The sequence below is a fragment of the Scyliorhinus torazame genome, chromosome 17 (genome assembly GCF_047496885.1).
Source record: "Scyliorhinus torazame isolate Kashiwa2021f chromosome 17, sScyTor2.1, whole genome shotgun sequence".
Taxonomy (NCBI): Eukaryota; Metazoa; Chordata; class Chondrichthyes; order Carcharhiniformes; family Scyliorhinidae; genus Scyliorhinus; species Scyliorhinus torazame.
Window position 1 is genome coordinate 33708613 of NC_092723.1, and position 25687 is coordinate 33734299.

Genomic DNA, 25687 nt, shown 5'->3' on the forward strand with positions numbered 1-25687 from the left:
CCCAACCCTTATTTCTCCCCCTACTCCTCCAACTTCGCAAACCGGCCTCACAGAAACAAATCCTTTAATACCCTAACTCCCCTCTCCTCCCATCTCCAAAAATTCCCATCCTACCTTCCTGGCTCGAATCTATGATTCCCTCAAATCGGCATTTCCCTTGACCCTGCCCACAACCTGGAGTGCTGGTGCAACTGCCTCCAGATCTTCAGCGTCGCCACCACCACCGGACTCCCTGAATATTTCCCCGGGACCATGGGGAGCGGTGCTATTGTCAACACCCTTAACCCCGACCCCCTGCATAGACTCTCCTCCAATCTAACCCACAGGGAGATCCCACTCTTACCCAGCCCCTCACCATCTCAGCATTCGCCGCCCAGTAATAATACAATAAATTTAGGAGACCTAACCCTCCTGACTGCCGTCCTCTCTGCAACAACACCTTCTTAATCCTAGCCACTTTCCCCCCTCAAATGAACGAGGTAATCATCTTCCCTACTTCCTTAAAAAACGCCTTGATAAAAAGGTCGGCAAGCATTGAAAAAGGAACGGGTTTCTACAGTTAAGGGGTCCCTGTGAGGGGTCTCTCTAGTTAGAGGGTCTGAGGGGGGTTTGTTTAGTTAGGGGGTCCCTGAAGGGGGTCTCCCTATTAAGGGGGTCCCTGGGGGGGGGGGGGTCTCCCTATTAAGGAGACCCTGAGAGGTCTCCCTATTAAGGGGGTCCCTGCATGAGTGTTCCCATATTAAGGGGATTCCTGGGGGGATCTCCCAATTAAGAGGGTGCCTGTGGGGGTCCCCCTATTGGGGGGTTCTCTTGGAGGGGTCTCCATGGTGGGGGCATCTGGAGAAGGAGGAGTGGGCTGTTCATGTATTACGGGGGGAGGGTGGCCCTCAGATGGACTTTGGGGCGACTCCCTTTAGGAGTTACCCCCTTGGCCCATCGCGAGGACCACCATGTCAGGCTCATGTTGGTGAGGCCTGTTGTGATTCCCGCCCAAGTGATTCCTAGCCCAGAGGAGTGGAGAATCACGGAAGTCCAGAGACTAGGGTACCGGATCCTTTAAGTGGATTCATTTACATCCTCTTGCTGACGCATGGGCCCGTACCCTGATCCCGCCACCAGTGGGGTTCGGAACATCGGAAATGGATCAGTGTCAATTGCCGCTGGATGCCCTATTCTCCCTCCCATCGGGAAACATGCTCCAGGCATCTGGGACGAAGAACTCACCCCATTATATTTCACAAGCTGCCAAGTTTGAGTGACATGTTGCTATTGCCAATCAATGAAACCTGAGTAATAAATGTTAACATTCATTTTTTGCACACAAAATGCTGGAGGAAGCTATACGGACAACCTGTTGCACAGGAACATTAAAAAGATTCAGTAATGTAAACTACGATTTAAGCTGTGATTTTGAAACAGTTGACGATCTCGAAACGTGTATGTTGTATCAGGGAAGAAGTGGGAAACGTTCAACAAGCCTGGCCTTAGACATGCTACATTTAATAGTGTTAAGCATTTTTGTTCCTCCCACTCATTCAGTCAGCTAGCTGTTACTTGTGATGGGATGCATAAGTTAGAAACCTGAATTGCAATAAAAGATATATTAAATGATAGGTTGTTAAATCTTAATAATCCTATTGGCCCTGACGGTAGTGAACAACATGTTAATAGCCTGTCTCTCAAGACTTACATTCCTGTTTATCCATTAAATGCCATAAACATGTTTTAACATGGTTTACTCTGGGACCAGTGAAAATCGTTGAAGATCCTTTCATGCTCTTTTTAAGTCTGCACCTAATTTCGTAGATTGCGAGACTTTGAAACACAACTAATTAATTTTTGGTTGTATCTGATCTCTAAAATTTCTTGTAACTTCACTAACAGGAACTTTCATTGAAGCTTGACCTTAAAACTCTGGAGTCTGGAATATTGAAATGCCCTTATGACCCCATCCAACCTTTCTCGTCCGCCCTCATAGGTAAGACAGTTACACATTGCTGAGCACTTGAACTAAAGATGTTGGATGAATGAATTCCTGCTTTTGATATGGGCCAAACACACGACGATCGGCCACGATAAGCCTGTAAAGATTACAGTTACCTGGTTTACGTTTAGCTTTGTCAAAATCATGCAGGTAAAATATTGCTTCCGAAATAGATTTGACTCAAAAACTAACTTCTCGAAAAAACACATTTGTGTATAACTCAAAAGACGCAGGATGAAAATTACCTCTCACGCAATGACAGTGGACAGCTTAAATGATTTTAATCGATGTGCCTTCAGACCATCTGTTTGCATTTTTCGCCAAGTTCTTATTCTGTGGGTCAGCACAACCATTTGCAGTGAAGTATATCATGCGCTAAACATGACATTTCACAAAAGAAGTTCCATTGTACAGTATCAAGTCTGAGGAATTCAAAATGGGGCTGCCACAGCAGCAAGATTACATGTGGCTCCAGTTAATCGTATATGATTACCAACTGACTGACTACATTTACATCATGTTTTATCTTTTTGCCGAGCACATGAACTGTGTCCCACTGTAAAACCTAGTCAATAGTCAATTCTCTGAAGATAATAAATGTAATTATATCAGAACACCCTCAAAGAATTTGTAGATAATTGTCAAGGGGGAAAATAACAATTTAGACAGGCTTCTCCTAAATCACTGGTGATTCCCTAACAGGACATTTTTATAAGGTCCCAGGTTTCTTACACTCTCACAACATGCATTTGACACTTGCAGTAATGTTGATACAGGAGCTGCTGTTACATTGACCTGGAGTTTCCCTGGTATGTGTTATTTTGGCACAATCCCCCTTATAGCAGTGTAACTAATTCTATTTGCAACTCCTCAGATAATGAAGCAGCCAATATTGGCGACACACAAGTGCCAGGTAATGGCCATATCTAACAAGAGAGAATTTAACTATTTTCCCTTCCACCCCCCTCCTCACCATGGGCGAAATTCTCCCCCAACGGCGCGATGTCCGCCGACTGGCGCCAAAAACGGCGCCAATCAGACGGGCATCGCGCCGGCCCAAAGGTGCGGAATGCTCCGCATCTTTGGGGGGCGAGCCCCAACATTGAGGGGCTAGGCCGACGCCGGAGGGATTTCCGCCCCGCCAGCTGGCGGAAATGGCGTTTGTTGCCCCGCCAGCTGGCGGAAATGGCGTTTGGTGCCCCGCCAGCTGGCGCGGAAATGCGGCGCATGCGCGGGAGCGTCAGCGGCCGCCGACAGTTTCCCGCGCATGTGCAGTGGGGAGAGTCTCTTCCGCCTCCGCCATGGTGGAGGCGGTGGCGGAGGCGGAAGTGAAAGAGTGCCGCCACGGCAAAGGCCCGCCCGCGGATCGGTGGGCCCCGATCGGGGGCCAGGCCACCGTGGGGGCACCCCCCGGGGTCAGATCACCCCGCGCCCCCCCCAGGACCCCGGAGCCCGCCCACGCCACCTGGTCCCGCCGGTAAATACCAGCTTTGATTTACGCCGGCGGGACAGGCAATTTCTGGGCGGGACTTCGGCCCATCCGGGCCGGAGAATTGAGCGGGGGGTCCCGCCAACCGGCGCGGCCCGATTCCCGCCCCCGCCCAATCTCCGGTACCGGAGACTTCAGCGGGGGCGGGGGTGGGATTCATGGCGGCCAACGGCCATTCTCCGACCCGGCGGGGGGTCGGAGAATGACGCCCCATATCTCCCACCCCCACATCAAGGGCGTCATTCTCCGACCCCCGCCGGGTCGGAGAATGGCCGTTGGCCGCCGTGAATCCCGCCCCCGCTGAAGCCTCCGGTACCGGAGATTGGGCGGAGGCGGGAATCGGGCCGCGCCGGTTGGCGGGAACCCCGCTAAATTCTCCGGCCTGGATGGGCCGAAGTCCCGCCCAGAAATTGCCTGTCCCGCCGGCGTAAATCAAAGCTGGTATTTACCGGCAGGACCAGGCGGTGTGGGCGGGCTCCGGGATCCTGGAGGGGTCGCGGGGCGATCTGACCCTGGGGGGTGCCCCCACGGTGGCCTGGCCCGCGATCGGGGCCCACCGATCCGTGGGCGGGCCTGTGCCGTGGGGGCACTCTTTCCCTTCCGCCTCCGCCACGGCCTCCTCCATGGCGGAGGCGGAAGAGACTCTCCCCACTGCGTATGCGCGGGAAACTGTCGGCGGCCGCTGACGCTCCCGCGCACGCGCCACATTTCCGCGCCAGCTGGCGGGGCACCAAACGCCATTTCCGCCAGCTGGCGGGGCAACAAACGCCATTTCCGCCAGCTGGCGGGGCGGAAATCCCTCCGCCGCCGGCCTAGCCCCTCAATGTTGGGGCTCGCCCCCCAAAGATGCGGAGCATTCCGCACCTTTGGGCCGGCGCGATGCCCGTCTGTTTGGCGCCGTTTTTGGCACCAGTCGGCGGACATCGCACCGTTGGGAGAGAATTTCGCCCCAACTTCCTGGGCAGGCACCAGTAACCATAAAATTAGCTACATCAGTGTGGTAATTGGCGCTTTAAGGGTAACACAGGTTGTGTGACTCTTACTCTGCTGTGTTGCCCTTAAAGGGACAATCTCTTACTCTGCCATGTTGCCCTTAAAGGGACAATCTCTTACTCTGCTGTGTTGACCTCAAAGGCACAATCTCTTACTCTGCTGTATTCCCCTTAAAGGAACAATCTCTTACTCTGCTGTGTTGCCCTTAAAGAGTCAATCACCATAATCAGCCACATAAATACTGTGGCTGCAACAGCAGGTCTGATGCAAGAAATTCTGCAATTAGTTACCTCCTGACTCCCCAAAGACTTTCTACCTTCCACACGGTGCAAATCGAGAGTGTGATGGAAAACGAACACCCCACCCCAACTTACCTGGATCAGTGTAGTTCAAACAACACTCAAGCTCAATACCATCCAGGACAAAGCAGCCAACTTGATTGGCACCCTATTCACTACCTTAAACATTCACTCCCTCCACCACCAAGCACTGGCTGCAGTGTCTACTATTTACGAAATGCACTGCAGCAACTTGCGAAAGCTTCTGCAAAGCACCTTCCAAACCCCTGACCAATAACACCTAGAAGAATGAGGGCAGCAGATATATGGGAAAACCGATACCTACAAGATCCCCTCCAAGTCACACACCATCCTAACTTGGTAATATAGCATTGTTTCTTCATTATCATTGGGTCAAAATCCTGGAACTCATTAACTGCCCTGTTGCTGTATCTGCATCACACAGGCTGCAACAGTTGAAGAAGATGGCTGACAACCACCTTCTCAATTGGAGATGGGCAATAGATGCTGATCTGGCAAGCAGGGCTTTCATCCTGAAAATGAATAGTAAAAGGGACAAAAATTGCAAATTTTCAAAAATTGCATTCCGTACAAATTGAGTTTCCCTAATTTTCATGTTACTATCAAAAACATCACGCTAGAGGCAGGTCCTACCCACAAAACTGGTCACCAGACTTAATCACAATTGCCAGTTTTTGTTAATTGGGCGTGTTTCTGGGCTTTAGAGAAGGCTCCAGAAATTACGCTGTCGCCATCTTCAGATTGGCAGTCCCACTTCAGGCAGCAGGACTGCCAGCAAAAACAACTTGTTTGCCCTCACCTGAATCACACTCAGGCTAACTTCCAGTTGGTCGCTGGATGTAGATTAGAAGTGAAGATCTTAGCTGATTTTTCTTTCTGAGCTCAGGAATACTGCTGCTAATTGTGCACCATTAGAGTGGAGATCAATGAACTGAATGTTGACAGGGGATCGAACCAGTGAAGTTGCTTCATCTGTGTGGCTCAGTTCCAAACAGGATTCCGCACTTACCAATGTAGTTGAAGTTTTTGGACACATATTTCAAAGCCATAAAGAAAAACTACTGTACATGTAATCAAGTTGTATATTTTTTTTGGACACGCCATAAGTTCAAGAAAATTAACTTTGCTCCCAGCTCACATGACAGCGATTTTCCAGTTACCCAAACTCCAATGGAACATTTCTGTCTTTGACCCATATAATGAGAAAACCTGTGCTTGCGCCTGGGAACGTTTAATGCTCAATATGCTGATTGCACAATGTGACCTTAATTGGTACCCTTTTTATTGCCTTGTATGAATCTAATGACCCTGATTCAATACATTTGTAAAATTTAAGAGTGTGATGTTTACAATGATTAAATTATATAATAATTCCTCTTATAATTGTAACCTGACATAAAATACAGGTCAAGTAGAATATGATCGCGACCTCCAACGTACTGGAACATTGTTCAATGGTTTAATGGGATTTTCCAGCATTTTTGCTGCCACATGAAAATGTCAATTTGGCAACAAAACACAAGACTTGACAAATGTCAGCTGATGTTGATGGGAAGAAATAAAAGCTTTTGCAGCCGTAATACTAAATTTTCCCACAATAAACCAAACAAACCTCTCATCGTTTATATAAAGAGCACTAGAAAGAAAGATCAAAACACAAGCTTTCTTCTGTGACTAATGGTTTAATCGCCTCATAAAATCTCATCAGTGTATAGAATTCTGTTCATCTTGTGGTAACCCCTGTGCTTCTCCTGCAATCCCTTTGTTCATTTTTTAAAATTCACTTTCGGGATATGGGTGCCTTTAGCAAGGCCACCGTTTATTGCCCATTTCTCATTGTCCTTGAGAAGGTGATGGTGAGCCAACTGCTTGAACGGCTGCAACCTGGATATGGTGAAGGGGTGCTGTTCGGCGTTCCAGTGTTTTGACGCAATGATAATTTAAGAATGGTAATATATGTGTAAGTGAGGACGGTGTCTGACCTGGAGAAGAACTCAGAGGCGGTGGCATTCCCATGCATCCAATGCCCTCTTCCTGCTAAGTTGCAGATGACGCAGGTTTGGGTGGTGATTTCAAAGAAGTCTGACCATGTTGCCGCAGTATATCCTGTAGATAGATAGCAACTGTGAACTGGTGGTGGAGAAAGTAAATGTTTAAGATGGTGCATAGGCTTTCAATCAAGTGGACTGCTTTTATCTTAGATGATGTTGAGATCCTGAGTCTTGCTGCAGTTGCACTCATCCAGTCAACTCTCTAACTCCAGCACACTCTCATGTGCCTTGTAGGCACGTTATATAGTTGCTTTTCTTACATCCTTACTAGTCAGGGAGAATTTAGAGCATTCCGTTGCATATTTTTATCTTTTATTTTAAACTTCACCTGACTCCTACACCACACAAAGTGGCACAAAAACAATTCCTGGACAAATGCTCCTGCAACCTCAGCTGCCAGGAAGCGAAAAGGGCCTCTTCAGTGGTGACTGTCACCCTGTGATTGGCTTCCTTCTACCTCTTCTCAACTCGCACCTCTATTCCTACTGAGGAAAATCATGGCCTCTGTTTCATGGCCACCCACTCACCATGGTTCAAATCTACCAATAGGGGTCTTGGGTCATAATAATTTAAGTCCATCGCTTCTTGGTCTTTTAGCTAAGGTCAAGCGTCAGATCAAGCCCAAGATGAGGTGCAATGTCTTTTCTTGTTAGCTTGGGTCTTGTATGTCTCCCTTGTGTAGACCATGAATTGGGTTTAATTTGAATTTGAATTTTTTTTTGGTGCAAGGAATGGGATGGATTAAGGGTTTGCCCTGAATAATCTACGCATTTGCGTTGTAACTTTAAGGATGGGATTTAAAAAATAATAATAATTTCAGTCATTTATTTCTGTATTCTGTAAGGGAAAGCACCTTAAAAAGTGAGTGAGTAAACAATTGTGGAGTTAACCAATAGAATGGAATGGGCAGAGGTCTATTGTCACTGCAGTACAATATCAGTATTTAAATAGCACCTTTAAACTAGAAAAATACAAGCTGATATTGTACTGCAGTGACAAGGTACCCTGTATACACAGATAGGAATAAGTGAAGGCTTGTTAGCCCCTTGAGTCTGTTTTGCCATTCAGTGCTCTGTGACCTAACTCTGTATACCCACCAATCTTCAAATCCCTTAATAACTGTGTTAACAAAATTCTATCAAACTCAAATTTAAAATGAACAATTATATATCCTTAATTGCTGTTTGCAAAAGAAAGTTTCAAACTTCTACAGCCCTTTGTGTGTTTCCTCACTTTACCCCTATTTTGAGACAATTAAATATAGGTATAGATAGATCAGACCAAAAATTGCATTCATAGAAAGGAGTGCTTGGTTTCAAATATTGGCATACACAAGATAATATTGTAAAATTATTGCAAATAAAGTTACATAAATCCAGACAATGTAACTCTTGTATTTCATGCTCAACAAAAGCATAGAATAGGTATCTTTCCTGAGCCATAGGCTGTATGAAAAACTCAATGGATTGGCTGTAAAAGAACGGTTTATGGTTGTCAATGTAAAAGTTAACTTGTTAATTACTTATGTTAAACAAAGTAGCTGAGTATCAAAAAATGACCCATGCTCCCAGGTTCAAGGTCATGATGAAATCTCCATGAAAAGTAGATTTGCTGTAACTGTGTGTACATGTACTGGAGCATTAATATTAATCAGATGGCTTCAGTTGCAGAACTAGCACCAGCACTGGTATGCTGGACTGAAAGGTTCTTTTCACCTGTCATTTCAATGGTTAAAATCCATTTTCTGTCCAGTTCAGGTGGAGATTATGTTGGCAAAATAATAACGAGGAAGGGATATAGCCCACGGCTTGTTGCAAACTGCATGAAAGACACCTCCTTGAGGCTTAAGCTTGAAACTAGAGTACTAGGCTGGAATTTTCCAGCACTCATGCCAGAGGGATTTCCTGACCCCGCTGATGTGAACAATGGCTCACCGGCCCAACCACTGGGGTGCTGGAAGATTCTGACCATAGAGTCATGGGCTGTTTAGCACAGGGCTAAATCGCTGGCTTTGAAAGCAGACCAAGGCAGGCCAGCAGCACGGTTCAATTCCCGTAACAGCCTCCCCGAACAGGCGCCGGAATGTGGCGACTAGGGGCTTTTCACAGTAACTTCATTTGAAGCCTACTTGTGACAATAAGCGATTTTCATTTCATTTTCATTTCATTCATTTATGGCACTGAGAAAGTATTGCTTCCAGTTCAGGTCACCACGCTTTGGGAAGGATGTGAGGGAAACTCTATCTTTAATGCTAAAGTACTAAACTTATCCTTTTCATTTGTAAATATTCAGATGAATATATTTATGCTGGGACATCCTCTGACTTTCTTGGGAGAGACACGGCTCTATTTCGCTCCCCGATCCATCACCTGGAAAATCAGTATATCCGCACGGAACACAACAATCCCCTCTGGTTAAGTGGTATGTGAGACTGTGGCTTGCTGCAAGTTAACGGATTCAGTGTGTTTGATCAACAGCAATCATTTCCCTTTGGCAGTGGAAACGTCCCTGAAACATTTAGAAAATTGTACATTAGGGTCTGAAGCACTTAGCTTCGTTTTACAGGGTGCAATAGGCTGAAGCAGATGGCTTTTAAAGGGGCCTTTTCTGCACTGCGCCTTGGAGCAGTAACCCAGATGGTCAGTTCTCAATATCTAAAGAAAAACTGATTTCATACATCTCTAGTAGGTAAACTATAATTAATCATGAGCAGAGACCTGGAAGCAAGTTGCTTTCCACACTGGGTGGGAGACAGTGTGTGGTCAGGAGAATCCAAAGATTGGCAAAGCATTGGGAATTCTGGGAATGCTAGATTTTGCCCACATGCTAGTTCATCCAGTTGGTCAATTCTGATAAATTATCCATAAATACAAATAACGCATTTCAGAATGTGTTTAAATGCTTTCACTTTATTGTTACATTACCTTTTCATATTGTAAGCAGTTCTGATACTTAACTCTAATAATTGCTATTTTATATTTAAGTGTTAAAGGGAATCATCTCTTTGGAAGGTAGAAGCAAGAAAGTGCACCGTATGCACAGTTTATACATTTGTATTTATTAGGTTTTTTGGTTCTCCCAAATAAATCAAAGTCTCGAATTAAGTTCATTTCACGTTCCCCTCTCTTTTCTCTTTTTCTTTCCTTCTTCTTACCCAATTTCTCTTCTTGCTTTCTTCGTTTTTGTTTGTATGTCTTGCATTCTCTCCTTTTTTTCCCTCTCAAAAGATTTTGAGCCAGGCTTGAGCAATAAAAAGTAGCTTAGCTTTCTGTGGTTATACAGAGGGCCAGCACTTGACACTTAATGATGAGAATTAAGTGGGAGGTGGGGGAGTTGGACACACAAACGTGAGAACAAACATAGGCCCATGACTTGGACTGCGAGAGAGAAGCTAGAGGTGGAACATAGTACGAGATTGGGACATGGCATTGAGGCTGGGCAAGGAAGGCGATTTATGGCTGGACGCAGTGGGAATGGGGAAGCTAAAATTTATAACTGAATGTATACATGAACTGGGCCTGTGGCCAATGCTGAGTGAGAGCCAGGCCTCTAGCGATCAGCAAGCAGAACTGGTACGTCTGAGATGTCTGAATGGCACTTAAACATGGGAAAATATATATCGTGGGGTGTCTGAGTGCTTGGGTCTTTGCCTGGGCCCAGGAATAATTGGGTTGGGTCTAAATTATGCAGGGAGCCAAAGAATGTCAGCGGAGCTTCAGGATGGGAAATGCTTTCTCCTGGCCGTGGGCGCGATTCTCCACTCCCACGCCGGTTGGGAGAATCGCCTGGGCCGCCAAAATTTCCCGGGACGCCGGTCCGACACCCTCCCACGATTCTCCCAAGTGGCGGGAACGGCCCGGTCGAGTTTCACGGGCCGCAGGCCGGAGAATCGCCGGAGACACCAAAAATGGTGATTCTCCGGCACCCTCGCTATTCTGAGGCCCGGGTGAGCCGAGCGGCCAGGCCAAAACGGCGGGTTCCCCCGGCGCCGTCCACACCTGGTCGCTGCAGTCATGAGCGGTGCGTGAACACTGGGGGGGGGGGGGGGGGGGGGGGGGGGGCGAGGGGGATCCTGTACCGGGGGTAACCTCAGATGTGGGGTGGCCCGCGATCGGTGCCCACCGATCATCGGGCCATCCTCTCTGAAGGACCACCTCCTTCCTTCCATGGCCCCGCAAGATCCGTCCCCCATCTTCTTGCGGGGCGGACTTAGAGAGGACGGCAACCACGCATGCGCGGATGACGCCCGTTATGCGGCGCCGGCCGCGTCATCTATGCGGCGCCGCTTTTACGCGGGCGACAAGGCCTGGCACGTGTAGATGACGCGACCCCGATCCTGGCCCATTGTCAGGGCCTGAATTGGTCGGGACCAGGGCCGTTTCGCGCAATCGTGAACCTCGACGGCGTTCACGACGGCCACTTCCGCGCGTGAGTGGAGAATCCCGCCCTGTATGTTCAATCATAGAATAATGGTTGCATGATTGCCAAATAAATTGCTGAAAACCAATGAAGGAACAATTTTTCAAAAACAATCTATTTCTGTTTTACATAACGCATTAATGTTTTTCAAGTTTATTTTGGTATGAGACTAAATTAGGTGTCATTATACTTGTCGTTTATATCTTTTTCAGACCCCAAGTTTATTGGGATGTACCCTATCTCTGACACCTCTAATGAAGATGATGATAAAATCTATATATTTTTAAGAGAGACAGCATTGGATACTACAAGTTCTGAGAAGGCCGTTTACTCCAGAGTAGCCAGAGTTTGTAAGGTTGGTTTTTTAAAACATGTTTGTCGGTGATTTTTTGCTTTTCTTGTGTCCAGGGAAATGGAACAATTTGCTCCACTTTTATCACAAATGTTTCTTTTAGGGACTGTTTTATGACAACTTAATCCGGAACAAAACTTCTTTCTTTATCCAGTAATACGTCCAAGCCTCTATATCGGGAGAACACTGCCAGTAAAACTAATCTGAATTTGTCTGCTTCCCACTCCAGCTATCCATGGAAAGTTCATGTTAATGTGCGTCAGATCTGTGGGAAATGTGTAAATTATGAGCCAGTTCCAACCAGAAACTGGTTAATGCCAATGCAAACTCATCTGATGTAAAACCTTATAGTTAGTACAGTGAGAAGGCTTTCTTTCCACCGTCTTTGATGGAGGTGGGAAGATTGTGTGTTGACTAATAATAGCATCTAACCATCTTCCCCATTCAGGTATGCAATACCTCTATGATATATGAAGTGGGTAGAATCCACCATTTCTTTGCAAAAGCCATCTTATATTTGGCATGCCATAGTGTCGGAACATGACTTAACTTTTGTTTTGTAGTGTGGCAGCTCGAGACATACACAGGAGGCTTCCAGTAGTTAACAAAGGGAGTTATTGATGAAAGGCAAAAACTGTAAGATAACAGGCACAGAACACGATACAACATACTCTTCAGCTCCCTGGGTCACACTGCCCAGGACCCTGCTCCCAGGACCCCACGCAAACTCCCTATTGGCTGGGGTTTGCACACTAGACCCTGAACCTGTCATGTGGAGAGTGGAGCTCGCTCCCTTAAAGGGGCCTTGCTACCACATCCATCTCCCTTTAAATCCCTGAGTACACTACCCCAAAAACCATGCATAAATGTTACAATTGTTAACAGGGACAACTGAGGAAAGAGAGTCCGTCAAAAGGTAAACAGGTCCAGAGACCTCCTGATCCTCCAGGAATTCCATAGCCCAGCCACAGGCTCAGAACTCTTTTGGGCAATTGAGCGGTGTCCACAGTTAATGCCACCTCAGGCTGGACCACTTCAACGACAGGCAAACCTTACCCTAACCCTAATTGTAGCCTCAACAGATGCAGCAGGTTGAACAGAAGCAGGAGCCCCTGGCTCCTCTTGACGGGACCAAGTTACAGAAGTATTCATGATGCTCGCTGGATTCATCAAATCCATGTTGGGGGTTACCACCCCTCAACTCCTCAGGTGGTTGACGTGCTTCTTCATGGTCTTCCTGTTAAGATCGACCACATAAGACTCCGGCCCCGACTGGTGAACCTGCTGTGCAATTACGGCCACCCAGAATGACCTTTCACCTCTATGCTCTGAAAGCTGACTCTTCTGGGAGGCCTGACGTGCCTCCCCTCCCTGCCAAATTTGGAAATACAAAATCCAATCGGGATCTCCACCGACAGCCCAGGAACAGCTCAGCTGGTGTGATCCCTGTGGTTGAATGAACGGCTGAGTTGTACAACAACAAAAAATAACCTCTGGTGAAGTTGTTTATCTGACTGCTTTTTCATGGCATTCTTGAAAGTTTGAACAGCCCGCTCAGCCAGGCTGTTCGACGCTGGGTGATAGGGGGCTATCCTCATGTGTCATATGCCATTTGCTTTCACAAAACGCGAGGTGCCATTATCCAAAACAATTGCCTCGAAAAGCTCATGAATGGAAAATACTCAAGGAAAGGCATCTACTATGGCCACCGAGGTGGTGGTTCTCATCTCCTGGAGAGATAACCACTTTGAATGGGCATCTACCAGCATCCAAAAACATGTTGCCCAAAAAAGGGCCCGCATAATCTACGTGGACCCTGGTCTACGGGTGACCCGTCCATTCCCAAGGGTGAAGTGTGGTGGAAGGTGGCAAAGATTGCTGCATTTGGCAAATGTGGCACTGTTGTACTAGTTCTTCAATGGCTTTGTCTACATCTGGTCACCAGACATAAGTGCGCACTAACATCTTCAACTTCGTCTTGTCTGGCGCTCTGCCACTCTTGAAGGAGAGGCCCCCTAGCTTGAGGTTGGAAGACCACTTGTGATCCCCAGAAAATCACGTCGTCTTCACATGTTAACTCATCTTGATGAGTGAAGCAGGGCTTCAACTGTTCAGACCTCTCGTATCGCCAGCCAGACTGCGTCATTTGTTTACCCTTTGAAAAAATAGTGGCTCTTCGGGTCCAGCCCGTGGACACTGGAAGGGTGTCTAGGAAGTTTAGAACTAGAATGATCTCCAGGGGTACAGATGGTGGTGGAATGCTCTTGGGTAGGAACAGGCGATTTAATGCATCCGTATCAGCAATTTGTGCCCCAGGCTGGTGCTGAAAAACATAATTTTAAGTAGCCAACGTGACACCCTCACTGAGGTTATGACCGGTATAGCCTTATCTTTCCTTAACAGGCCAATAAATGGCTTGTGGTCAGTCATTATGTTGAACTGTCAACTGTACACATACAGGTGGAATTACTTCACACCAAATATGACCGCTAAACCGTATTTGTCAATCAGGGCTTAGTTTCTTTCTGCTTCAGAAAGGGTCCTTGAGGCAAAGACGATATGGCATTCGAACCATCTCCCATCTTGTGGGATAAAATAACCCTATACCGTATGGGAACGTGTCACATGTCAGCACGATTGGTTTTCCCGGGCAAAAATGCACCATATGGTTTGAAGACTGTAACGCTTGCTTCACAGAAGCATTCTTTTTGAGGCTTCTTCCATTCCCACTGCTGATTCATCGTCAACAGCTGGTGTCATGGTGCCAGTGTTGTGGCTAGGTTCAGAATAAACCTTCCAAAGCAATTGACCATACCAAGGAAGGACTTAAGCTCGCTGACATATTTTGCTACAGAGACATCTCGTATGGCCTTGATCTTTTCTTCCAAAGGCTGCAACCTTGTCGCATCACCGCAAAATCCTGGGTAGGTCACTTCAGAGGCCTGAAAAGTACAATTTTTGTGTTTTAGGTGGACCCCTGCATCACAAATCCTCTTTACTACCTCCTCTAAGTTAGCCATGTGTTCTTCTGGAGTAGTGCCACAGACTAACACATCATCAAGGTAAACCATTACCTTGGGAGTCCACTGGAAAATAGCACAAGATGAAGCAATGTCGAATGGCAGTCTTGTATACTGGAGGAGGCCACTGTGGGTATTGATTGGAGCACGCTTCTGAGACACCTCATCCAACTCTAGTTCCAGGTAGCTTTGATTGAGGTCCAATTCTGAATGGGTGAGACCTCCTGCCAGCTTAGTTGGAAGGCCTTCAATTCGGGGAAATCAGGGACGGGATCCTTCGACCCCCCGCCAGGTCGGAGAATCGCCGGGGCTGGCGTGAATCCCGCCCCCGCCATATATCTCCTGCACGGATATTCGGCGGGGGTGGGAATCGCGCCGCGCCGGTTGGCGGGCCCCCCCCGGTGATTCTCCGGCCCGCGATGGGCCGAAGTCCCGCTGCTGGAATGCCTGTCCCGCCGGTGAGAATCAAACCACCTCTTGTACCGGCAGGACAAGGCGGCGCAGGCGGGCTCCGGGGTCCTGGGGGGGGCGGGGGGCGATCTGGCCCCGGGGGGTGCACCCACGGTGGCCTGGCCCGCGATCGGGGCCCACCGATCCGCGGGCGGGCCTGTGCCGTGAGGGCACTCTTTTCCTTCTGCCTTCGCCATGGTCTCCACTATGGCGGAGGCGGAAGAGACCCCCTCCACTGCGTATGCGCGGGGATGCCGTGAGCGGCCGCTGACGCTCCCGCGCATGCGCCGCACGGCAAAGTCATTTCCGCGCCAGCTGGCGGGGCACCAAAGGCTGACATATTTTGCTAACTGAATCTTCATGTCTCATCTTTACTTAAGCCTCCTTCTTCCTCTTGACAAGTGTTTCGACTGCTTTAGTAAACCACGGTTCCCTCGCTCGACCACTTCATCCCTGCCTGACAGGTACATACTTATCAAGGACACGCAGTAGCTGTTCCTTGAACAAGCTCCACATTTCCATTGTGCCCGTCCCCTGCAGTTTTCCTCTCCATCCGATGCATCCTATGTCTTGCCTCATCGCATCATAATTGCCTTTCCCCCAGATATAACTCTTGCCCTGTGGTATATACCTATCCCTTTCCATCACTAAAGTAACCATAATCGAATTGTGGTCACTATCACCAAAGTGCTCACCTACCTCCAAATCTAACACCTGTCCTGGTTCATTACCCAATACCAAATCCAATATGGCCTCGCCTCTCATTGGCCTATCTATATACTGCGTCAGGAAACCCTCTTGCACACATTGGACAAAAACGGACCCATCTAAAGTACTCGAACTATAGCATTTCCAGTCAATATTTGGAAAGTTAAAGTCCCCCATAACAACTACCCTGTTGCTTTCGCTCCTATCCAGAATCATCTTTGCAATCCTTTCCTCTCCATCTCTGGAACTTTTCGAGGCCTATAAAAAAACCCTAATAGGGTGACCTCTCTTTTCCTGTTTCTAACCTCAGCCCATACTACCTCAGTAGATGGGTCCTCACCAAACGTCCTTTCTGCCACCGTAATACTGTCCTTGACTAACAATGCCACCCCTCCCCCTCTTTTACCACCTTCCCTGAGCTTACTGAAATATCTAAACCCCGGCACCTGCAACAACCATTCCTGTCCCTGCTCTATCCATGTCTCCGAAATGGCCACAACATCGAAGTCCCAGGTACCAACCCATGCCGCAAGTTCACCCACCTTATTCCAGATGCTCCTGGCATTGAAGACGACACACTTTAAACCACCTTCCTGCCTGCCGGTACACTCCTGCAACTTTGAAACCTTACTCATGACCTCACTACTCTCAACCTCCTGTAGACTGGAGCTACAATTCAGGTTCCCAATCTCCTGCTGAACTAGTTTAAACCCTCCCGAAGAGCATTAGCAAATTTCCCCCCCAGGATATTGGTACCCCTCTGGTCCAGATGTAGACCATCCTGTTTGTAGAGGTCCCACCGACCCCAGAATGAGCCCCAATTATCCAGAAATCTGAAACCCTCCCTCCTGCACCATCCCTGTAGCCACGTGTTCAACTCCTCTCTCTCCCTATTCCTCATTTCGCTCGCACGTGGCACGGGTAACAACCCAGAGATAATAACTCTGTTTGTCCTAGATCTAAGTTTCCACCCTAGCTCCCTGAATTCCTGCCTTACATCCCTATCCCTTTTCCTACTTATGTCGTTGCTACCTATGTGGACCACGACTTGGGGCTGCTCCCCCTCCCCCTTAAGGATCCCCAAAACACGATCCGAGACATCACGGACCCTGGCACCTGGGAGGCAACACACCAACCGCGAGTCTCTCTCGTCCCCACAGAATCTCCTATCTATCCCCCTAACTATGGAGTCTCCAATGACTAATGCTCTACTCCTCTCCCCCCTTCCCTTCTGAGCAACAGGGACAGACTCTGTGCCAGAGACCTGTACCCCATGGATTGATTGATATTTTGGCTTTTACACCCTTAATTCAGCCCAATTCTTTGTGGAAAACGTCTGCATTCCTCCTTAACACATCCTGGAGGACGGCATCTGATATTTTGAAGATTTCCAGCTGGTTGAGCCTAATCTTCTGCAACTGGTCCCTTCCCAACGCACTGGGTCTATGTCCTTGTATGACAACCAAAGGCAGATTGGCCTCCTGCCCTCTGTAGACCACTGGGGTCTCGGCTGTCGGTGTATGTTGAAGGCTTGTCTTTCATACTCTTCAAGCTTAAAGACTGTGTTCCATCACATAGATATTGGAAGGTCTGCTCACCCATTACGGTCACCGATGCCCCTGTGTTGACTCCCATTTTAAGGGTTCATTTACCCTTAAGACAATTTCAATTGGAGCTGTTTTCTTTTATTGGATTGCACTTAACCGATGCATCATATTCTCGTCTCCAGCACTCTTCTCCATTCTGTTCAGTGGCACTGTGGACTGCTACTACAGCTACTTTTATTTACAATGGCGCGCTCTGCCTCATGCGGCAGCCTGGGGGGGAAATTTGCTAATGCTCTTCGGGAGGGTTTAAACTCTTGAATGTGCCCCCTTCGGTTGCATCGGAAGCACCCAAACTCCTAAACATGGCAGGTCTCCCCCGTAACCATAGCAATCTACCTCAAATTCACTCTGACTCCCCGATTCCTTCCCGTTCCTTGGGTTCCAGTCCTGTCCTGAGGGTCGTATCTGGCTCTCTGCTGTGCCTGTTGATCACACCACAGACCTCGCAGATGTACTGCCCCATACTTGGTTAACCTCCCCTTGAAGCTCAGTGGTGCCTTTTTTGACATACTTTCCATCACCTGATCACTTTTTCCAATGTAAATGTGGTCTCTGCTAGAAGCTTCTTATGGATATTAAGCTTATGGATCCCACAAACCAACCAGTCGCACAACATGTCGCTTAGCGTGTTCCCAAACTCAGTGCTCAGCAAGCTGGCAAAACCTGGCTATGAAAGGCTGAGACAGACACTTCAAGGACCTTCGCTACAGAGCTAAACTTATAACATTGGAGGATATTGGATTGGAACGTTCTTTGACCAATTTCGCTATCTGGTCAAAGATCTTTGTGTCGGATGACTGCAGGGACGTGAGGTTCCTAATCAAATTATGGCTGGATTTTCCAGGGGGCGTGAGAATCACGTCCCACCGCTCCGTGCCTGCCTTCCTATTCTCCGGCGCCATTTTTCGAGCACCGGCGGGATCACCGCCACGCCGGTCAGGGACCGTTGACAGGGGCCCCCCCACCGGCGATTCTCCGGGCCCCGATGGGCCGAGTGGCCGACAAGTTTTGTCCAGTCTCGCCGGCATGGATTACGCACCTCACACACGGCGGGACTTGGCAAGTAAGTGTGCTGTCCTGGGGAGGTGGAGGGAGGGGGCGGGCAGGGGGATCCGATCCCGGGTGGCCTGGCCTGCGATCGGGGCCTACCGATCGGTGGGCGGGCTGGTTCCGTGGGGGCCTTCTTTCCTCCGTGCTGGGCCCCTGTCGGGCTCCGCCATATTGCCCGGGGGTCAGCACGGAGAAGGGAACCCCCACGCATGCGCAGAAATACGGCAGCCGTTCCATGCATGCGCGAGACAACGCCGGCCGTTCCACGCATGCACGGACATGTGCGGGCCGTTCCCCACCGGCTGGAGCTGAGGGGATGACTCCGGCGCCAACCTAGCCCCTTAGAAAGGTGAGAATTCCTCACTTTTGGGGGCCGTTGACGCCGAAGTCGTTGGGCCCGGTTTCCCGCCGGCGTGGGGACATAGCCCCATTTTTAGAGAATCCTGCCCTATGTGTCTGAGGCTGGCAAATTGTCAAAGTATCACCTTCTGCTCGTCCTTGCATGTGATTGCGCTCACAGTAAAGAAGAAACAGAGTCGTTCAATGTACTGACTCCAGGACTCAATCCTTGGTCAAGTGGGTCAGATTTCCCAATGATATGCATTTCCACTCACTATTTAAATGATTCTGACTCTTGCTGGTGCTTTTGTTTCATCAACTATTCCTTCCTTACCCCCCGATTCACAATTACTTTTGGCTGTGATCGAAAACTTTTATCTCGTCCCCAATGTGGTGGGTTGAGACATACACTGGAGGCTTCCAGTGGCTGAAAAAAGGGATTTATTGATGAAAGGAAAAGGCAGCGATACAACAAGCACAGAACACTATACAACAGGGTTTTACTCTCCAGCTCCGTGGTCCACACTGCCAGGCGTTCTGCTCCCAGGTTCCCATGCAAACTTCCCATTGGCCAGAGTATTGTGCACTGCTGTGGAATTGGCTCTGAGCCAGTCACGTGGTCAGTGGAGCTTGCTCCCTTAAAGGGGCCACTTGACCACATGTAGTTTTGTAGATTTATTAAAATTCTTTCCTTGTGCAAATGCAAAAAATGTGTGTAGGTTTAGCAGTATTTTGGATGTACTGTCCATGATAGCTTTGGCTTGCAATATCCATTTCTGCGGAACTGTCTGCTCATATGAATAATCTGGGGTGGGATTCTCTCCTACCCGGCTGGGCGGGGGGTCCCGGCGTGATGGAGTGGCGGGAACCACTCTGGCGTCAGGCCGCCCCAAAAGATGCGGAAGTCTCCGCACCTTTAGGGGCCAAACCCTCACCTTGAGGGGCTAGCCCCGCGCCGGAGCGGTTTCCCCTCCACCAGCAGGTGGCAAAGGCCTTTGGCGCCACGCCAGCCGGGGCTGAAAGTCTTCGCCGGGCGACGCGGGTCCGCGCATGTGCGAGAGCATCAGCGGCTGCTGATGTCATCCCCGTGCATGCGCAGTGGAGGGGGTCTCTTCCGCCTCCGCCATAGTGAAGACCATGGCGAAGGCGGAAGAAAAAGAGTGCCCCCACGCACAGGCCCGCCCGCGGATCGGTGGGCCCTGATCGCGGGCCAGGCCACCGTGGGGGCACCCCCCAGGGCCAGATCGCCCCTCGACCCCCCCCCCCAGGACCCTGGAGCCCGCCCGTTCCGCCTTGTCCCGTCGTTCAAAAGGTGGTTTAATCCACGCTGGCGGGACAGACATTCCAGCAGCGGGACTTCGGCCCATCGTGGGCCGGAGAATCGGCAGGGGTGTGCCCGCTGACCGGCGCAATTCCCGCCCCCGGCGAATCTCTGGTGGCGGAGACTTCGGGACACGGCGGGGGCGGGATTCACGCCAGCCCCCGGCGATTCTCCGACCCAGCGGGGGGTCGGAGAATCCTGCCCCAGCTCTTTAAATTTACAGTGTCATCTCGGCCCAAAAGTAGGTTAGCTTCACCAGACACATATCTGTTCTCCATTATAGACAAGGGCTGCATCACATCAACAGCCACTGAGAGACAAATAACTGCATATTTTTGTTACTTCAGTCGCTTCTTGCCTCACTTCCTTAAACTTTGCTTTGACAGGAAGTAAGAGGAAGAGTTCAGTTGATAGTTAAGGGCATAAGACAAAAGTAAGATTGAAATAAATATGATTGAAAACATAACAATAGAATCAAAGCAACAAGGAAGACAGTTTATACACTATGTATTACATTCATTGAAAGCATCACAAAGCACTTCAAATACAATGGTCTGGAATATGCCAGGATTTTGATGGAGAACTGTCAACATTCACCATCTTTACCCTTTGGAATCTGACCACAAATTCAGGATTTAGCAGAAGCTCAGCCAGACATGCGAATCCTCAAGTTGCGTTCCGTCATTCACTGCTCTGCCATTTGTGGTGTGAATCCCTTCCACGGCTACAATCAGTGAAAGCCATCAGTTTTTCACCGCCACTCTGCCTTTGCCACTGGTGGCACTGTTGGGCAGCTGCCAATTCCTAGAAGCGGTCAGGTGATTCTCTAGTGGGCATTGAGCTCACTTCCTGGCCAGCTGGGACATTTGCATTTAAAAATAGAAGCAAGAGAGCAATGCAGCCCGGACCTTGGGTCCCCAACCAGGCATTGAATATTCGGTCGCAGGCGTCTCCTAATTGAAAAGCAGAATACTTTGGATGCTGGAAATCAGAAAGAAAAACAGAAAAATGATGGAAATATTCAGCAGGTCAGGCACATCTGTGAAGAGAGAAACAGAGTCAAGGCCCAGATCATCCATTCAGCATTAGAGAGGGTGTTCATGATGCTGACTGCACTTTAATATGCCCACTTATCTTTTATACTGAAGCATTTGCGCGTTATCTGTTCTGATTCTGGCTTCAGTGGGGATGTAGGAACAGAGTCTGGCAGCAAATTGTCGGACGTAATTCCTCCACAGCCACACACATTTTTCTCATCATGAACTGGTGGCACCAACGATATAGGTAAAAAACGGGATGAGGATCTACAAGCTGAATTTAGGGAGTTAGGAGTTAAACTAAAAAGTAGGACCTCAAAGGTAGTAATCTCAGGATTGCTACCAGTGCCACGTGATAGTCAGAGTAGGAATGACAGGATAGCTAGGATGAATACGTGGCTTGAGACATGGTGCAAGAGGGAGGGTTTCAAATTCCTGGGACATTGGGACCGGTTCTGGGGGAGGTGGGACCTGTACAAATCGGACGGTCTGCATCTGGGTGGGACCGGAACCAATGTTCTCGGGGGTGTGTTTGCTAGTGCAGTTGGGGAGGGTTTAAACTAATGTGGCAGGGGGATGGGAACCGATGTAGGAAGTCAGTGGGGACGGAAACAAAAGGCAGGAAGGGAGAGTGTGTAAAGCATGACCAGAGAAAGCAGGGCAGAGAGCAAGGAAAGTCTACATTAAACTGCATTTATTTCAATGCAAGGGGCCTGTCGGGCAAAGCAGATGAACTCAGGGCATGGATGGGCACATGGGACTGGGATATTATAGCTATGACTGAAACATGGCTAAGGGAGGGGCAGGACTGGCAGCTCAATGTTCCGGGGTACAGATGCTATAGAAAGGATAGAACAGGAGGTAAGAGAGGAGGGGGAGTGGAGTTTTTGATTAGGGAGAACATTACGGCAGTACTTAGAGGGGATATATCCGAGGGTTCGCCCACTGAGTCTATATGGGTGGAACTGAAAAATAAGAAGGGAGAGATCACCTTGATCGGACTGGACTACAGACCCCCAAATAGTCAGCGAGAAATTGAGGAGCAAATATGTAAGGAGATTACAGATAGCTGCAAGAAAAATAGGGTGGTAATAGTAGGGGACTTTAACTTTCCCAACATTGACTGGGACAGCCATAGCATTAGGGGCTTGGATGGAGGGAAATTTGTTGAGTGTATTCAGGAGGAATTTCTCATTCAGTATGTGGATGGACCGACTAGAGAGGGGGCAAAACTTGACCTCGTCTTGGGAAATAAGGAAGGGCAAGTGACAGAAGTGCTAGTGAGGGATCACTTTGGGACAAGTGACCATAACTCCATTAGTTTTAAGATAGCTATGGAGAATGATAGGTCTGGCCCAAGAGTTAAAATTCTTAATTGGGGCAAGGCCAATTTTGATGGTATCAGACAGGAACTTGCAGAGGTAGATTGGGGGAGACTATTGGCAGACAAAGGGACGGCTGGTAAATGGGAGGCTTTTAAAAATGTGTTAACCAGGGTGCAGGGTAAGCACATTCCCTTTAGAGTGAAGGGCAAGGCTGGTAGAAGTAGGGAACCCTGGATGACTCGAGATATTGAGACTCTGGTCAAAAAGAAGAAGGAGGCATATGACGTACATAAACAACTGGGATCAAGTGGATCCCTTGAAGAGTATAGAGATTGTCGAAATAGAGTTAAGAGGGAAATCAGGAGGGCAAAAAGGGGACATGAAATTGCTTTGGCAAATAATGCAAGGGAGAATCCAAAGAGATTCTACAGATACATAAAGGGGAAAAGAGTAACTAGGGACAGAGTAGGGCCTCTTAAGGATCAACAAGGACATCTATGTGCAGAGCCACAAGAGTTGGGTGAGATCCTGAATGAATATTTCTCATCGGTATTCACGGTGGAGAAAGGCATGGATGTTAGGAAACTAAGGGAAATAAATAGTGATGTCTTGAGAAGTGTGCATATTACAGAGGAGGAGGTGCTGGAAGTCTTAAAGCGCATCAAGGTAGATAAATCCCCGGGACCTGATGAAATGTATCCCAGGATGTTGTGGGAGGCTCGGGAGGAAATTGCGGGTCCCCTAACAGAGATATTTGAATCATCGGCAGCCACAGGTGAGGTGCCTGAAGATTGGAGAGTGGCGAATGTTGTGCCCTTGTTTAAGAAGGGCAGCAGGGAAAAGCCTGGGAACTACAGACCGGTGAGCCTAACGTCTGTAGTAGGTAAGTTGCTAGAAGGTATTCTGAGAGACAGGATCTACAAGCATTTAGAGAGGCAAGGACTGATTCGGGGCAGTCAGCATGGCTTTGTGCGTGGAAAATCATGTCTCACAAATTTGATTGAGGTTTTTGAGGGGGCGACCAAGAAGGTAGATGAGGGCAGTGCAGTAGACGTTGTCTACATGGACTTTAGCAAAGCCTTTGACAAGGTACCGCATGGTAGGTTGTTGCAGAAGGTTAAAGCTCACGGGATCCAGGGTGAGGTTGGCAATTGGATTCAAAATTGGCTGGACGACAGAAGACAGAGGGTGGTTGTAGAGGGTTGTTTTTCAAACTGGAGGCCTGTGGCCAGTGGTGTGCCTCAGGGATCGGTGCTGGGTCCACTGTTATTTGTGATTTATATTAATGATTTGGATGAGAATTTAGGAGGCATGGTTAGTAAGTTTGCAGATGACACCAAGATTGGTGGCACAGTGGATAGTGAAGAAGGTTATCTAGGATTGCGATGGGATCTTTATCAATTAGGCCAGTGGGCCGACGAATGGCAGATGGAGTTTAATTTAGATAAATGTGAGGTGATGCATTTTGGCAGATCGAATCAGGCCAGGACCTACTCAGTTAATGGTATGGCGTTGGGGAGAGTTATAGAACAAAGAGATCTAGGAGTACAGGTTCATAGCTCCTTGAAGGTGGAGTCGCAGGTGGACAGGGTGGTGAAGAAGGCATTCGGCATGCTTGGTTTCATTGGTCAGAACATTGAATACAGGAGTTGGGAAGTCTTGTTGAAGTTGTACAAGACATTGGTACGGCCACACTTGGAATACTGTGTGCAGTTCTGGTCACCCTATTATAGAAAGGATATTATTAAACTAGAAAGAGTGCAGAAAAGATTTACTAGGATGTTGCCGGGACCTGATGGTTTGAGTTATAAGGAGAGGCTGGATAGACTGGGACTTTTTTCCCTGGAGCGTAGGAGGCTTAGGGGTGATCTTATAGAGGTCTATAAAATAATGAGGGGCATAGATAAGGTAGATAGTCAACATCTTTTCCCAAAGGTAGGGGAGTCTAAAACTAGAGGACATAGGTTTAAGGTGAGAGGGGGGAGATTCAGAAGGGCCCAGAGGGGCAATTTCTTCACTCAGAGGGTAGTGAGTGTCTGGAATGGGCTGCCAGAGGTAGTAGTAGAGGCGGGTACAATTGTGTCTTTTAAAAAGCATTTAGATAGTTACATGGGTAAGATGGGTACAGAGGGTTATGGGCCAAATGCGGGCAACTGGGACTAGCTTAATGGTAAAAACTGGGCGGCATGGACTGGTTGGGCCGAAGGGCCTGTTTCCATGCTGTAAACTTCTATGATTCTATGATTCTAACTGAAATCCCACTCCCTAAGATCTGTCTTCAGTTCATTGACTTCCATTGTTGGAAATGTTGACACTGCTCAGCCACATCCCATTGACACTGCTAAGCAGCCCCTCTGACAATGCTCAGCCCCTTCCTGGGCAAGCTCACATTAATCAACTTTTCCCTGGACTAGTTCTTGGTCTAACACCACACGTCGATAAGGCCTCACCCAGTTTTGCTCTAAACGAGGACAGCCTGCCATATGAGATCAACTGGTACTAGTCAAACAGAGATCCAGTGTTGCTTCAAGCTATATGGGGCGGGATTCTCCAACCCCCTGCCGGGTCGGAGAATCGCCGGGGACTGGTGTGAATCCCGCCCCAGCTGGTTGCCGAATTCTCCGGCACCGGATATTCGGCGGGGGCGGGGATCGCGCCACACCGGTCGGCGAGCCCCCCCCCCGGCGATTCTCCGGCCCACGATGGGCCGAAGTCCCGCTGCTGGAATGCCTGCCCCGTCGGCAAGGATCAAACCACCTCTATTCCCGGCGGAACTAGACGGCGCGGGCGGGCTCCGGGGTCCTGGGGGCGGGAGCGGGGCAATCTGGCCCCGGGGGGTGATCCCCACGGTGGCCTGGCCCGCGATCGGGGCCCACCGATCCGTGGGCGGGCCTGTGCCATGGGGGCACTCTTTTCCCTCCGCCTCGGCCACAGTCTTCACCATGGCCGGCACGTAGGAGACACCCCCCCTGTGCATGCGCGGGGATGACATCAGCAGCCGCTGATGCTCCCGCGCATGCGTGGACTTCTGCCGCCCGGCGAAGTCCTTTCGGCCCCGACTGGCGAGGCGCCAAAGGCCTTTCCCGCCGGCTGATGGCATGGCAACCACTCGGGCGCGGGGCTTGCCCCTCAAGATGAGGGCTTGGCCCCTAAAGGTGTGGAGAAATCCGCACTTTTGGGGCGGTCCGACGCCGGAGTGGTTCATGCCACTCCATCCCGCCG

General features: G+C 49.0%; 1 protein-coding gene across 2 annotated transcripts in view; it reads left to right on the plus strand.

The window, feature by feature from the left end:
- LOC140393821 (semaphorin-3D-like) overlaps positions 1-25687 on the plus strand; it is a 114684-nt gene that overhangs the window by 44732 nt on the left and 44265 nt on the right. For both annotated transcript variants that reach the window (XM_072480300.1, XM_072480301.1), the window contains exons 5-7: positions 1885-1978; positions 9130-9258; positions 11469-11611. In XM_072480300.1, coding sequence (XP_072336401.1) covers positions 1885-1978; positions 9130-9258; positions 11469-11611 — 366 coding nt within the window. The remainder of the gene's footprint in view (positions 1-1884; positions 1979-9129; positions 9259-11468; positions 11612-25687) is intronic.